General features: G+C 40.3%; 1 protein-coding gene and 1 long non-coding RNA gene across 5 annotated transcripts in view; one reads left to right on the plus strand and one right to left on the minus strand.

Annotated features, from left to right (window-relative positions):
- The window catches only part of MAP3K20 (mitogen-activated protein kinase kinase kinase 20), a 179,505-nt gene that overhangs the window by 45,063 nt on the left and 121,863 nt on the right, over window positions 1-12,579 (minus strand). For 3 of the 4 annotated variants that reach the window (XM_060177708.1, XM_007527211.3, XM_060177707.1), the window contains exon 12: window positions 3,662-8,954. In XM_060177708.1, the coding sequence (XP_060033691.1) occupies window positions 8,574-8,954 (381 nt within the window). In that variant the 3' untranslated portion in view covers window positions 3,662-8,573. Of the gene's footprint in view, window positions 1-951; window positions 997-3,661; window positions 8,955-12,579 lie in introns of those variants that run through there. The other variant, XM_007527210.3, reaches the window with a different exon arrangement.
- Window positions 325-3,531, plus strand: LOC132534246 (uncharacterized). The gene is made up of 4 exons (XR_009545930.1): window positions 325-557; window positions 877-1,038; window positions 1,538-1,737; window positions 2,884-3,531. It is a non-coding gene; the product is annotated as an uncharacterized LOC132534246 (long non-coding RNA).

Here is a 12,579-nt window from a genome sequence, read left to right on the forward strand (position 1 = left end):
TCTGTTGTCCAGAATGTACGTGTGCTAAGGCTGGCAGAACAAGGTCTGTTTGTTTGTCTTTTAAGTGTTTTTTGAGTTTGTAAAATAGACCAAGGCAGGCTGAAACCTCTGAGGTCTCTGATCAAGGACACTTGTTCCTCATGAACCGATAAGGAGATGCAACAGGCCGAGTCGGAAAACCTTGAGGTTTTCTCCCAGGATGTAGGTTGTTGAATTTCTTTTGGGCTTAAAAACATGGAGCTTTCTCTAGCTGCAGCTGCAGAATCTGCAGAGAGCCTGGCCCAGCCCTCCTTGGGAAGGCCAGCTTCCATGGAGATGGTGAACACAAACTTGGCACTGCTGAGCAGGCCTAAGGCTGGAAGGAACCCAGTTCTGCAGAATCTCAATCTAGCACTTTCCTTTCTAGAGTTTGTTCTGCTCTGGTTCAAATTTCCTCCCTGGTATTTCAGGAAAACTGAAGATAATTTTTTTTTTCCTCTTGCGCCTGCTCATTTGGTGTCCTGGCTCCGCCCTTTGTCTTTGGCCCATTACTCTGGAAAGCCTTTCAAAGCAAAGAGGTAGGTGGAATTTTTTGTAAGATCTGAAGAGATACTTGCTCTTGAGGCCTTAATCACTACTGCGTGAAAAATAGGGAAAAAAAAAATACAGCCCAGAAGGTGGCAGAGAGGGTGGGTAATGTGTCATACCTCTGAGTGTGAGGTTCTGAGTTCGATCCTAACATTGCACCTGCCAGAGGGATGCTCTTGTTCTCTCTCTCTCTCTCTCTCACTCTCTCTCTCTCTGTCATAGAAATAAATAAATAACTTCAAAAAGAAATAATACAGTATTTGCCAACTTCTTCCAGTTAAGACTTTCCCCAATCCCCTAGCCCTCTAGCTGCATTAAAAGCCTGTGGGAAAATTCATGAACTACCTGCTCAAGTGAAAGGAATCATTAACACAAGCAGCTTACCACATCGTCTTCCGTCCAGGCACCAATATCAAAAGAAGGCAGCAGCTGCGCAGGAAATATGAATGAAATAATAATAATAAAAAACAGGTAATAGTATCATTGTCTTTGGGGTTTGCCTCCTTGCCATCTGATCTGAGCTCTTGGCTGCTGATTTGGCTTGGTTCCACCTGCAGAATAGGTTGAATGGGGAACAATATTCCTGACCTGGGAGTTTCTTGGTGTCCCAAGATTTTTGCCCACAGGAGCCAATTGTGTGCATCAATCTCTCAGGAACAATTCATTGCTCCTTGTGAGCTGCTACAAGCTGGACTTTGCATGCCAAGGGATTTTCTTCTCTTGGTAGTTTGTACACTGAACGCATCTTACATCCCACAATAGTGTAGTCCTTGGCAATCAAGGGATTTCTGACACTGCTAACTGTCAAAGCTTGCTTTGGAATTCTCTGTCAATGTGTAGGTCATCTTGATTATTAATGAAGATTCCAAAGCAATCATTTGGTAACCAGATGACTTACATGCTTTTTTTTTTCCTCAGGGGATTTTTTTTTTTTTAACATGTTTAACTAACCATTTCACTTGTATTATAGTTTAGGAACAAATATCAGAACCCATTGATGATGACTGAAATTGGAATCATCCTTAGAAACTCAGGTTGCAGAGGGCTGCTCTGACTAAGAGTAAATCAAACTAGACTTTTTCTTGGCTAAATGCACTGCCATGAAAGATGACTTTATAGAAGACTCCAACCTGCTTAGCTAGAGCCACTCATTCTGCTAAATGCTACATGGTAAGTAAGGCATGCTTATGTATTTATAAAAAATACATGTTCTGGGAGTTGAACTAGAGTTTGTTATAGCCACTAGCTTAATTTTGGGGTCACTCGGGAAATAATGTGGCCAAGTGTCATCCAAACCGTATCACAGATACCAGTTCCTTTTCTTCTTCACTATCCTCTCTCTCTCTCTTCCTCTCTGTCATCCAAACCATATCACAGATACCAGTTCCTTTTCTTCTTCACTATCCTCTCTCCTCTCTCTTTCTGTCTCTCTGTGAAAGAGTTGTGAATAAAGAAGTAAATCTGGCTAACCTTACTAATAGTATAATAAATTGAAGTTGGGTAAATTAAGCCTTCTCATTTATAGGTATCTTGTATTTTGAACTCACATCTTCAAGACCTAGCTAGAAATGGCAAATCTTTGGCTTCTTTTAGCTTAATTTGGAGTGAAGCAGGTGTGGCCTATACCTGGGTGTGTTCAAGGTCACTTCATTTTAGTTTATTCAGTGTCAGAGAATACTTGGCATATAATCTGGTACATTTTTGCTGAACAATTTGTGGAATGAATAAAACTGCAGGGTACATTTTCTAAAATGCTTAGTCCTCTGGCACGGAGTTCAATATCTATGGTTATAGTAGGGATAAGGTAGTGTTTCAATGGTTACAATAAAGACATGGATGGCATGATGGCTTGAGCTGGACACTGCAGAGAAAGAACAGGAGAGATGCTTCCAAGTGAGGAAAAGCAGCAAGACAAAAACTGGGGTAGGGGGCCAGGGAGGAGGAAGATGTGCGAGAAGTTTCCTTAACTAGAACACCTGATACAATGTGCACATGTCCAGGAGGAAAGGGTAAATGAGGTCAGATATAATTAACATAACTAAAAAGGGAAACCCCAGTGGCTATAATGACTGTGAAGGTGCAGACTTAGCATTTTGTAGATAAGTCACAGGGAGATGCACTGCTATCTTTGTATGTATTCTGCCTCCATGTGCTCTGAGTCCTTCTGGTTTTCCTCCTCTAAAAGACTCCAGGTATGCAGGAGTCATCAAATGTACTCACCTGCTTTAAAAATGCAAATAGGCACTTGATATGAGGAATAGAATCGAAGCCTGAACTTGACCAAAAAGAATTCACAACAGTTTTATTTCTTGTCAGGGCAGCCGAGTACAGCTGCAGAAACATGTCACTCCCTTCCCCTCATGGAAGCAAATATCAAATAAAAAACTTTTTTTGATTAGCCCAAGAAACAACAGACTGAGTTACAGAAATATTTCTCTACATCAAAGCTGGTTTTCACATCAAGTGGGAGGATGTGTATGTAATGTTTTGATTGTGTGTGTGTTTGTATCTCCTAAATGTACTAAACAAAGCTGGTAAGTAAGTATTTTTTGGATAGAATGAAGATTTTTAAGTAAACAGCTAATCAAGTTAACATCTCTGATGATGTTGTCAAAAGGAGAGCAGAAGAGTTACCTTGTGCTCTAAGGACGGCTCGTGGAGATGAGGGCAGGGAAAGGACACTAGCTCCAGCTGGTGACTCCCTCCAGTGGGATTCTTGTGCCACACTTGCAAAGATCAGTGGGGGCAAAAAGCTGGAGCCAGGCCTCAAGATGGTTTGAATTTGCCAAGACAGGGGTAAGAGTTAATGATCTCCAGCCACACAGAGGCTTGCCATCTCCTTTACGCTTTCTGTACCTTGTTAACATATCAGTTAGGGTGAGTTCTAAGCATTTCTGTCTCTCTTTGAGGATAAACATAAACCCCACCTTATGACTGCCCCATCACTTTATAAATTCATTATTTACACTCCAACTGATTTCAGCCAAGAGAAGCTCATCCTCACGTGTATGCGTGTGACAATGATTCCTTTAAAGGATGTTGGGAATCCAGTCTAACAAAGATCTGATGTACACAGCAACACATAACAAAGGGATTTACTGTCAAAACGTTTATTGCAAAATGTAGTTTTAAAACAAAGGAAGCAAAGAAAAGTTCACATCAAAATGAAATGTATGACACCAACCAGATTTCTGAATACACTGTGGACTGTGCGCTGGAATATCAAATTCCAACCGCGAAGTCAGTAACTGAGTAGTCTTGGCACACAGGAGTCAAATTTAACATTCCATACAAACATTATACATGATCTTTGGCATAGGACTTGCTCAGAATAACATTGCAGTAAAATAATTGTGAAAAAAAGAGGCTTTGTTAAAAAAACAATAAAGTGATAATGCCATCTTTTTAAAGCTCACACTCAAAGAATATAAATATTTTCTATTATTTAGTACAAAACTTTTAAAACAGTGCAAAAACAAACTGTGCAGTGCATTGTACCTGACACCAGTAGATATACTATTCTGCACACAGTATAAAATAGTTCATGTTGGTGCTTGAAGGTCTAGCTCTGAAGTAAATGGAACCACACGCCAGACAGCTCCTCAGCAGAGTGCAAATTCGGTTGGAATCGGAGAGAATATAGCTAGTCCTCCAGACTTTCCGGTAGACACTTGTTTGTCAGCACAGCAAGGCTGTGTCTAGAGTTATCAGGTTACACCACAGCAAAGGAACAGAGCAAGCTCTTTTTTCTCTGCTAATGCTTAAAATCTAAAGAGCAAAACAGTCTTACTCAAAAGCATCAAAAGGTGCCTGATTATAGAAAAACTTGTCCTCTATCATCTATGTGGCATGATGAGACTAAGCTAGATTTATTTTTTCCTTTTTGAAGGACTGCAATGAGGTTAGTGTTTCAAAAACTTAAGAGTCAATATTTAACTCAGAAAAAAAAGTCTTAAAACTATCTTTTCATGAAATTCTTAGCACGCTAAAGAAAATCCTATAGTTATTTACACTGTAGTGATTTTGAGAAGTCATTCTGAATTCTCCCAAACTTACCCTAGCCCCAGTTGTCTTTTTTTTATTTTTGTGGAGATCGAGCTGGAATTCACTGCTCGTAATGTATAATGACGCTACTGCATGTTAAATCTTTCTCTGGTCTAAGACCAACCTTCAACATGTCTACATCATCAACAAACATGCTATGTGCCTCAGCCTTTTTCTACTGCTTACTTATAAGAAAGATTAAAATATGATTTTTGCAAGCAAACACGACTTAGTGAAAGGACTCTTTTAAATCAACCTTGCTACTTCGCAGAATTACAGTTCTCTCAATGAAGTTTTTCTTTTTTCTTTATTGTGGAATCAGTGTAACAGGAAAGTAACACCACCTCTTCACTGCACCCGCCTCCTCGCCAGCAAATGTATCTGTTTCACTACGTTTTTTCCAGATTGTAAAGTCAAAATAAGCCTTGTCCACAAGTAGTGACTTAAGTCCCATGACTGTACAAAATTCAGGTTGTATAGTGGCTGTAATTCTGAAAGTGCATCTTTTGACTTGGGTGATTTTGCTTGGTGGGGGGTGGGGTGGGGTGGTTGGGGTTGGGTGGGTGGGTGGGGCGGACTAATGTATATTCTACAACTGCCAGAGCTAGCAAGTACCCCAATGGTATATGGGACAGTTTGTTGGTATTTTGAATTGAATTCTTCACTGGGCTCCTGACATGAACGGTTTCAAGCTTCTCGTTAAGGTGATCAGTCTGCTGTATCTTAAATCCTTGCTATTTCTTAATGGTAACACCATGGCCACCTCTAGAACACGGGTGAGGAAGATGGCAGCAGCTACGATATTAAACAAGTATTACCTAATGTGATAAATCTAGATCTTAGTTTAGGCTCTTTTCTCTTTTGGTCCTATTTGGCTGTCTTTATTAATGCACACAACTTTATGTACAATAACAGCTTTGTATGTAAGTTAAGACAAGTGCAGTGTCAGATTCATTCCATTTATATGCTGTAAAGTGATTGCTGATCATTGTTAAATGAGGCAAGGTTTATATTCTTACAAAAAGTGCATAGGAGTTAAAATTAGTCAAAGAGATTCCCTTAGCAGTGAAGCCTTTTCTGACCAGTTTGAAGTGTACAACACTTCCCTGCATGCTGTATCCTCCCTTCCCTGCTCCATTTCCCAGTATGCAATGTTGACATACTATATGGTGTGCCTGCCTTATTTCTGTCCATCTCAGCTTGCTAGCCTTTGTCTATGTGGCGCTAGAACAGTGCCTGGTGTGGTGAAGGGAGGCTCACTGAATGAGTCTTTGCCAGAATGATGTGAAAGAGGCTACCATCGTTGATTTTCTTCTGCAGACTGCTGGGCCATACTGCCTCAGGCATGCTGGGTAGTCGTGCATTATAAACAGTCACCACTTACTACTTGGCTCTAAAATGTTCTGTTTGAGAAGCTGGACTGGAGTTGGGTGTATTGCACCAAAGTAAAAGACTCTGGGGTGGGTAGCAGGGAGAGTTCAGGTCCTGGAACAGGATGGCAGAGGACCTAGTGGGGGTTGTATCATTGTGTGGAGAACTGAGAAATGTTATGCATGTACAAACTACTATATTTACTGTCAACTGTAAAACATTAACCCCCCCAATAAAGAAATAATTTTTACAAATGTTCTGCTTGATTGGACTCTCAAGCATGAGGCCCTGAGTTCAATCCCAGCAGCACATATACCAGAGTGATGTCTGGTTCTTTCTCTCTCTCTTCCTATCCCTCCCATTGATAAAAAAATAAAATTAAAAAAAAATTTAGTGGCTTAACACATTTATAAACTTGCTTCCACAGATGTAACTTAGAAGTGAGACTATGAGGTTGGTATTATCAGACTTTATGTAAGCTGCATTAAAAAATTACAATAAAATTATTTATATGTCTTGAAAAAATGTTCTGCTTGAGAGGCTTGGTGTGAAGTAGGGAGTTGTACTCCTCTGTGTTTAAGCATAGACAGGATGATATTTTTATGTGTATGCCTATTCATCACCAGAACTATTCTGCACTGTACATGTGTCTGTGTCTATGTTTGTACAGATTTAAACATCATATCAGAAGTGTGTGGGGAATCCATTTTCTAAGGGAAGGTTTTCTATTCTTTCCACGTCTACTAAAAGGTAACACATGTCACTTGCAAACACCTCAGTCTAGGTAAGCCTAGCCAGGGTTCGTTAAGTCTTCAAACAGCAACAGATTAAATTTGTCTGAATAGCTTAAGTCCTAGGAATATTCTCTTTGTCTTTACTGAAAGTGACGTACTTCTAATTTCATCACCTACCACTCAACAAGTAGCACTGGGAATTGACAGTTTGGTTTCTCAGAAGTCTACTGAAACCACTTAATGTCCAGTCATTTCACTGGCATAACCAGTATCAATTAACTACATTAACTAGCAGGCCACGGGTTTGGCACTTACCTATTACGCACTATCCTATTTTATTTAGCCCTCACAACAATACTTTGAAGTAGGCACTGTTACATTCCTCTGTTGAAGATGAGCAAACAGACACAGTAAGGCTTAATAATTTGACCCAGTTACACAGCAAGGAGACCCAGAACTCTGAGTCATAATCTCATTTTTTATTACGACTATGCTGTAGACTTCTATCTCTAACACTCTGAGTATCTTGTTATTTTTTTTTTCTCCAAATAAAGACGGTACCATGTACTGATGAGTTTGTGGAATTTTTCATTCTTAATGGGGATTAGAGGCATGTTATGTATGCTTCAAATTCCAAGAGGCATTTTATGACTGAATATATTTAGAAAGTGTTTTAGATAATCTATGTACCAACAATTTTTGCCTTAATTTTCCCTAAAAGAAACTACCAAAAGAGTTTCGGTTTTACAGTCTAATTAATGAATGGCACTACTTTCTAACTTAGGCTTCAGAAAAAGTTTTTGTTCTTTGTCTTTCAGAACTACAAATGTTTTGTAGATTTTTTTTTTAAAGCAGAGTTTTGGAGTTTAAATATATCTTGACAAATATGTGAAAACATGCTGAGGAATTCTCTGGCTAAGTTGGTTTGTAAAGTAATACTTCTTACTAACAGCAGCTTGGCAGATTCAGGGTTCAAGAAAGACGACTCTAGGAAGTCAGTTTCAAGATTAAAAAGGGCCTTCTTTGCCTGCATCTTACTCAAGTAAGGATAACTGATCTTTTACATTTCTTTTATAATATCTAGTGCCCTCTTCAAATGAGCTCCATAGCTACGCAGAATCCAGGATTATCAGGCCCCTCTGGAAAGTGAACACAGATGACCACACCCTTACTGGAGGTGCAGGCCAGGCCTATATCGTCACTTGCCCTGTCTAGAAGTATTCCTTTAAGACCTTGTCTTTCTTAGGATGAAGAACAGGCTAGGTCTTAGATGACAGTGTGTTAAGAAGCTTCCAGGGCTGGCACTGGTATGAAAGCCTGAAACATCTGCTGTTGGTTTCAAATGAGAGTATTCCTCCTTCACGTGTACTATTGAGGACATCTCTCAGGTCTGACCTGGAGTAGCTGTGCCATGAAGTTTTGAAAATTCCTGGCATTCAGGTATTTCAGAAGAAGTGTTTGTTCTAATCTTTCTTTTCAATTTTTTCCTTGTTGGATCTTGTAGTCCATATCAATGATTTCTGACAGGACAATATATTGCCATAAGAAAAAAAAATGTTACAAATAAAAAGTACTATCCTGTTTACAGAATAATGGATTTCTATAATCAGGCACCACATCTGCTGATTCAGTAAATATACCATTTTTGGCTTAATTGTTTCCTCACACTTATTTTCAGTAAGCAAAAACAAATCAACAGTAAAGCTGATAGAGAAATGACTATCATACAAAAGTAACTGGCCCAACAATGCAGTAGCTGGTTTTCTACCTCCTTTCTGGTGTTTGTGCAGATTAAGATAACCATTTGCTTGTGTTTTCTTCCAAACCTTCTAGATTCTATGGTTTTGCATTCTGTTTTCATTCACTATTATTATCCACATCATTTTCCTCCTCCTCACCATCATCATCATCATCATCACCTTCTGACAAGTCAAAATCACTGAACCCTAGGGCCATGTTGACTTTCTTCCCCCTTCTCTTAGATGTGGTTTTGGAAGAATTCTGCTTGGCTTGCATGTTTATCTGCATCCCAGAATGCAGCACAGCTCCTGCTTTGTTCATTGAGAAGATATCCCCAAAGCCCATCAGCATCATGGCCTGTAGACTTTGGTTCATGCCATGGCCCTCCCCGTTACTTGTTGCTGTGATCTGACAAGACATCTCTGCACTGTTTGATTCCTCTGTCTTAGATTCAAAGTAAGACTCCTCAGACATTCTTGCAGCAAGAGGCAAGAGAAGCTATCACAGGGGAAGAAAGGACAGAAGTAAAAAGAGAAATTAGGACCAACTTAAATAAAGGAAACAGATACCACAAAATTAGTAGGCATTGCACAGAAGGCAAACGATTAGTGAAATAAATGAATTATTTGAGTTTATTAACTCAGGCTTGGCCAACCAGCACATGTGTCATATTTTACAAATGACAAAGTTAATCACAACCAAAAGTTTGCAAAGCACTATAGCAAGTCAAGTTCCAAATGGGAAGGAAGTTACAAGTTTTACACCTTCGTTTTGCTTAAGACAGAATAGTTTAGGATTTCTCTTCTCTTAATTTTTCCCGATTTCACCATCACACAGAAATACAGAGTTAGTGATTATATCGATAAATGAAGCAGAGATTAAATTTCAAACAAAAGCCAGGAAACTGTACCAAATAAGAAAATATTAGAGGAAGAGTGAAAACAGTTCTAGTCAATAAGGTTCTAGTTAAATCTGGATCAGATTAGTTAGATTAGTATGTGGCTATACACTAAAAATGAATCTAGAATTTACTTGCTTTCACCTATTACTTATTACAGTCAGATAAGCTAAGACACTAGCTATTCAATTTATGAAAACATTCTCGTTTGGCCTGGGAGGTAGCACAGTAGAAAAAATGCATTGGGGAGTCGGGCGGTAGCACAGCGGGTTAAGAGCAGGAACAAGGACCAGCGGCAGGATCCTGGTTCGAGCCCCCAGCTCCCCACCTGCAGGGGAGTCGCTTCACAGGCAGTGAAGCAGGTCTGCAGGTGTCTATCTTTCTCTCCCCATCTCTGTCTTCCCCTCTTCTCTCCATTTCTCTCTGTCCTATGCAACAACGACATTAATAATAACTACAACAATAAAACAAGGGCAACAAAAGGAATAAATAAATTAAATTAAATTTTTTTTTTAAATTTCAAAAAAAAAAAAGAAAAAATGCATTGGGGGAGTTGGGCGGTAGTGCAGTGGGTTAAGGGCACATGGCATGAAGTGCAAAGACCAGCATAGGGATGCCAGTTCAAGCCCCCGGCTCCCCACCTGCAGGGGAGTCGCTTCACAGGCAGTGAAGCAGGTCTGCAGGTGTCTCTCTTTCTTTCCCCATCTCTGTCTTCCTCTCCTCTCTCTATTTCTCTCTGTCCTATCCAACAATGACAACATCAATAAAAACTACAACAATAAAACAAGGGCAACAAAAGGGAATAAATAAATATTTAAAAAAAGAAAAAGAAAAAATGCATTGGACTTGAAAGCCTGGGTTTCTGAATTTGATCCCCAGCACCATATATGCCAGGATGATGCTATGACTCCCTCTCTTGATTAAAATATACAAACAAGAAAAATATCACTTATAAAGAAAGTCCAGGCTTGCCTCCAACATTTACGTTATAGGCAAGTATGTAAATCCAGGTGGAATTGGGAAGAAGGGGGACGAGGAGCAAGTCAGATCACTACATTTCTCCATTTTCAACTTGACAGTGCTTGTGTCTTAGCAAGATGCACCCTCCACCCCCAGCCTGGCCCTGAGGACTTCTTCTTACCATGGATGCAGACATGTCTTCTCAACCTAATGCAATTATTTCCGATAGCCCACCTTCTATAAATGCTGGCCATGTTGGTTTCAGGGGTGAATCTGAGAGATTCTGAGCCTCTTTTGAAAAATTAACAAATTTAAGGTTCTTGGTTTTGAGGTTGGTTAAATACGGCTATATTTACAATAAACCTTGGGCTGAACTTTACATTCTGGATGTAAAGGACTTCTAATTTCCTGGGGCTGGGTGGTAGTTTACCTGGCTGAGCGCACACACTACCAAACCCCTAGTCCCTCCCCCTGCAGAGGTGCTTCATAAGCAGTAAAGCAGCGCTGCAGATGTCTCTCTTTCTATCTCCTCCTTTCCTCTCAACTTCTCTCTGCCCTTTCAAATAGAAGGAGAGAAAAAAAAAATCCTAACTTCCTAATATTTATTTATTTTCCCTTTTGTTGCTCTTGTTTTTTATTGTTGTTGTTATTATTGATGTTGTTATTGATATCGTCGTTGTCAGATAGGACAGAGAGAGAAATGGAGAGAGGAGGGCAAGACAGAGAGGGGGAGAGAAAGACAGACACCTGCAGACCTGCTTCACCGCCTGTGAAGTGACTCCCCTGCAGGTAGGGAGCCAGGGGCTCGAACCGGGATCCTTATGCCGGTCCCTGCACTTTGCGCCATGTGTACTTAACCCGCTGCACTACCACCCGACTCCCATTTCCTAATTTTTAAACTGAAGAGAGTTGCATTAAAAAAAAAATCCCACTGTATTAGGAAAGAACCTGTGGTGTTGCTAGTTCTACAAGAACTTCATATGAGAGACACCTGCTACACTGCTCTGCCACTTACGAAGCTTCTCCCTGCAGGTGGGGACAGGAGCTTGAACCTGCGTCCTTGTGTATTGTAACACATCTGCTCTACCAGGTGAGTCACCACCTAGCCCTTCCACCTACTTTTTGATTTTTATTTTAAAATTTTATAATCTTTATTGATTTACTGGATAGAGATAGCCAAAATTGAGAGGAAGGGGAGAATAGAGAGGAAGAGAAACAGAGAGACACCTACAGCAATGCTTCCCCACTTTTGAAGCTTTCTTCTTGCAGACAGGGACCAGGGGCTTGAACCTGGGTCCTTCCACATTGTAGCTTATGCACTCAGTCAGGCGGTCCACCACCCGGCCTTCCACCTTCTTTTTTAGAAAGCTTACCTTATTATTTTTTAATATTTATTTTCCCTTTTGTTGCCCTTGTTGTTTTTCATTGTTGTTGTAGTTATTATTGATGTCGTCGTTGTTGGATAGGACAGAGAGAAATGGAGAGAGGAGGGGAAGATAGAGAGGGGGAGAGAAAGACAGACACCTGCAGACGTGCTTCACCGCCTGTGAAGCGACCCCCCTGCAGGTGGGGAAGCTTACCTTATTTATCTCATTTTTTTCCCTCTCTCAGATGCCTCATTTAACATTAACTAGTAGAAACTGATGTGGAGATGAAAGGAAGTAGCTATTTATAAAATACCCGAACACAAACTTTCTTTCTGCCAGAAACACCAGCATTAAGCAGGAGAGACATTTAAAAGCAAGTACTGTAAAGAAAGCTTAGCCCTCGTAAATAAAAAAGAAAATCTTATTGAGATAGTGCTTCATGCTGTCCATTGTTAGAGGCAGACCTCAGAACATCTCTTGTACAGAAGAAGTTTCTGCATTTAAAATGTAAGCACACAACCCCCGCCGCTCTCATAGGGCTTCATTATTTACTACACAGCTATGTTACGAACAGCCAGGCAGCTCAGCATTTCTCAGTGAAACCAATGTCCATGAACTAAAGAAAGGTCTTAAAGCACTCTTTAGTCAGTTTACAGTTTCCCTGAACAGAGCTACATTTAGAAAAGAGTCAAGCCATTCAGTGCTTTATAGTTTAGGATTTCAAGGTACTTGGGGGTGGGGGTGGGCTGGGGGGAAGGCCTAACCATAAAAAGCCACGACAAGCAGAGGCCCTATCGTGCATGGCATCTCGGCCCTGGGACAATTGGTGCTCTTGCAGACCCGTAAGGGTGATGCTTTCTCAGTCTGTCTATTGATAACAGATTCAACCAGAATGGGA

This window comes from Erinaceus europaeus, chromosome 18, assembly GCF_950295315.1.
Source record: "Erinaceus europaeus chromosome 18, mEriEur2.1, whole genome shotgun sequence".
Classification (NCBI taxonomy): domain Eukaryota; kingdom Metazoa; phylum Chordata; class Mammalia; order Eulipotyphla; family Erinaceidae; genus Erinaceus; species Erinaceus europaeus.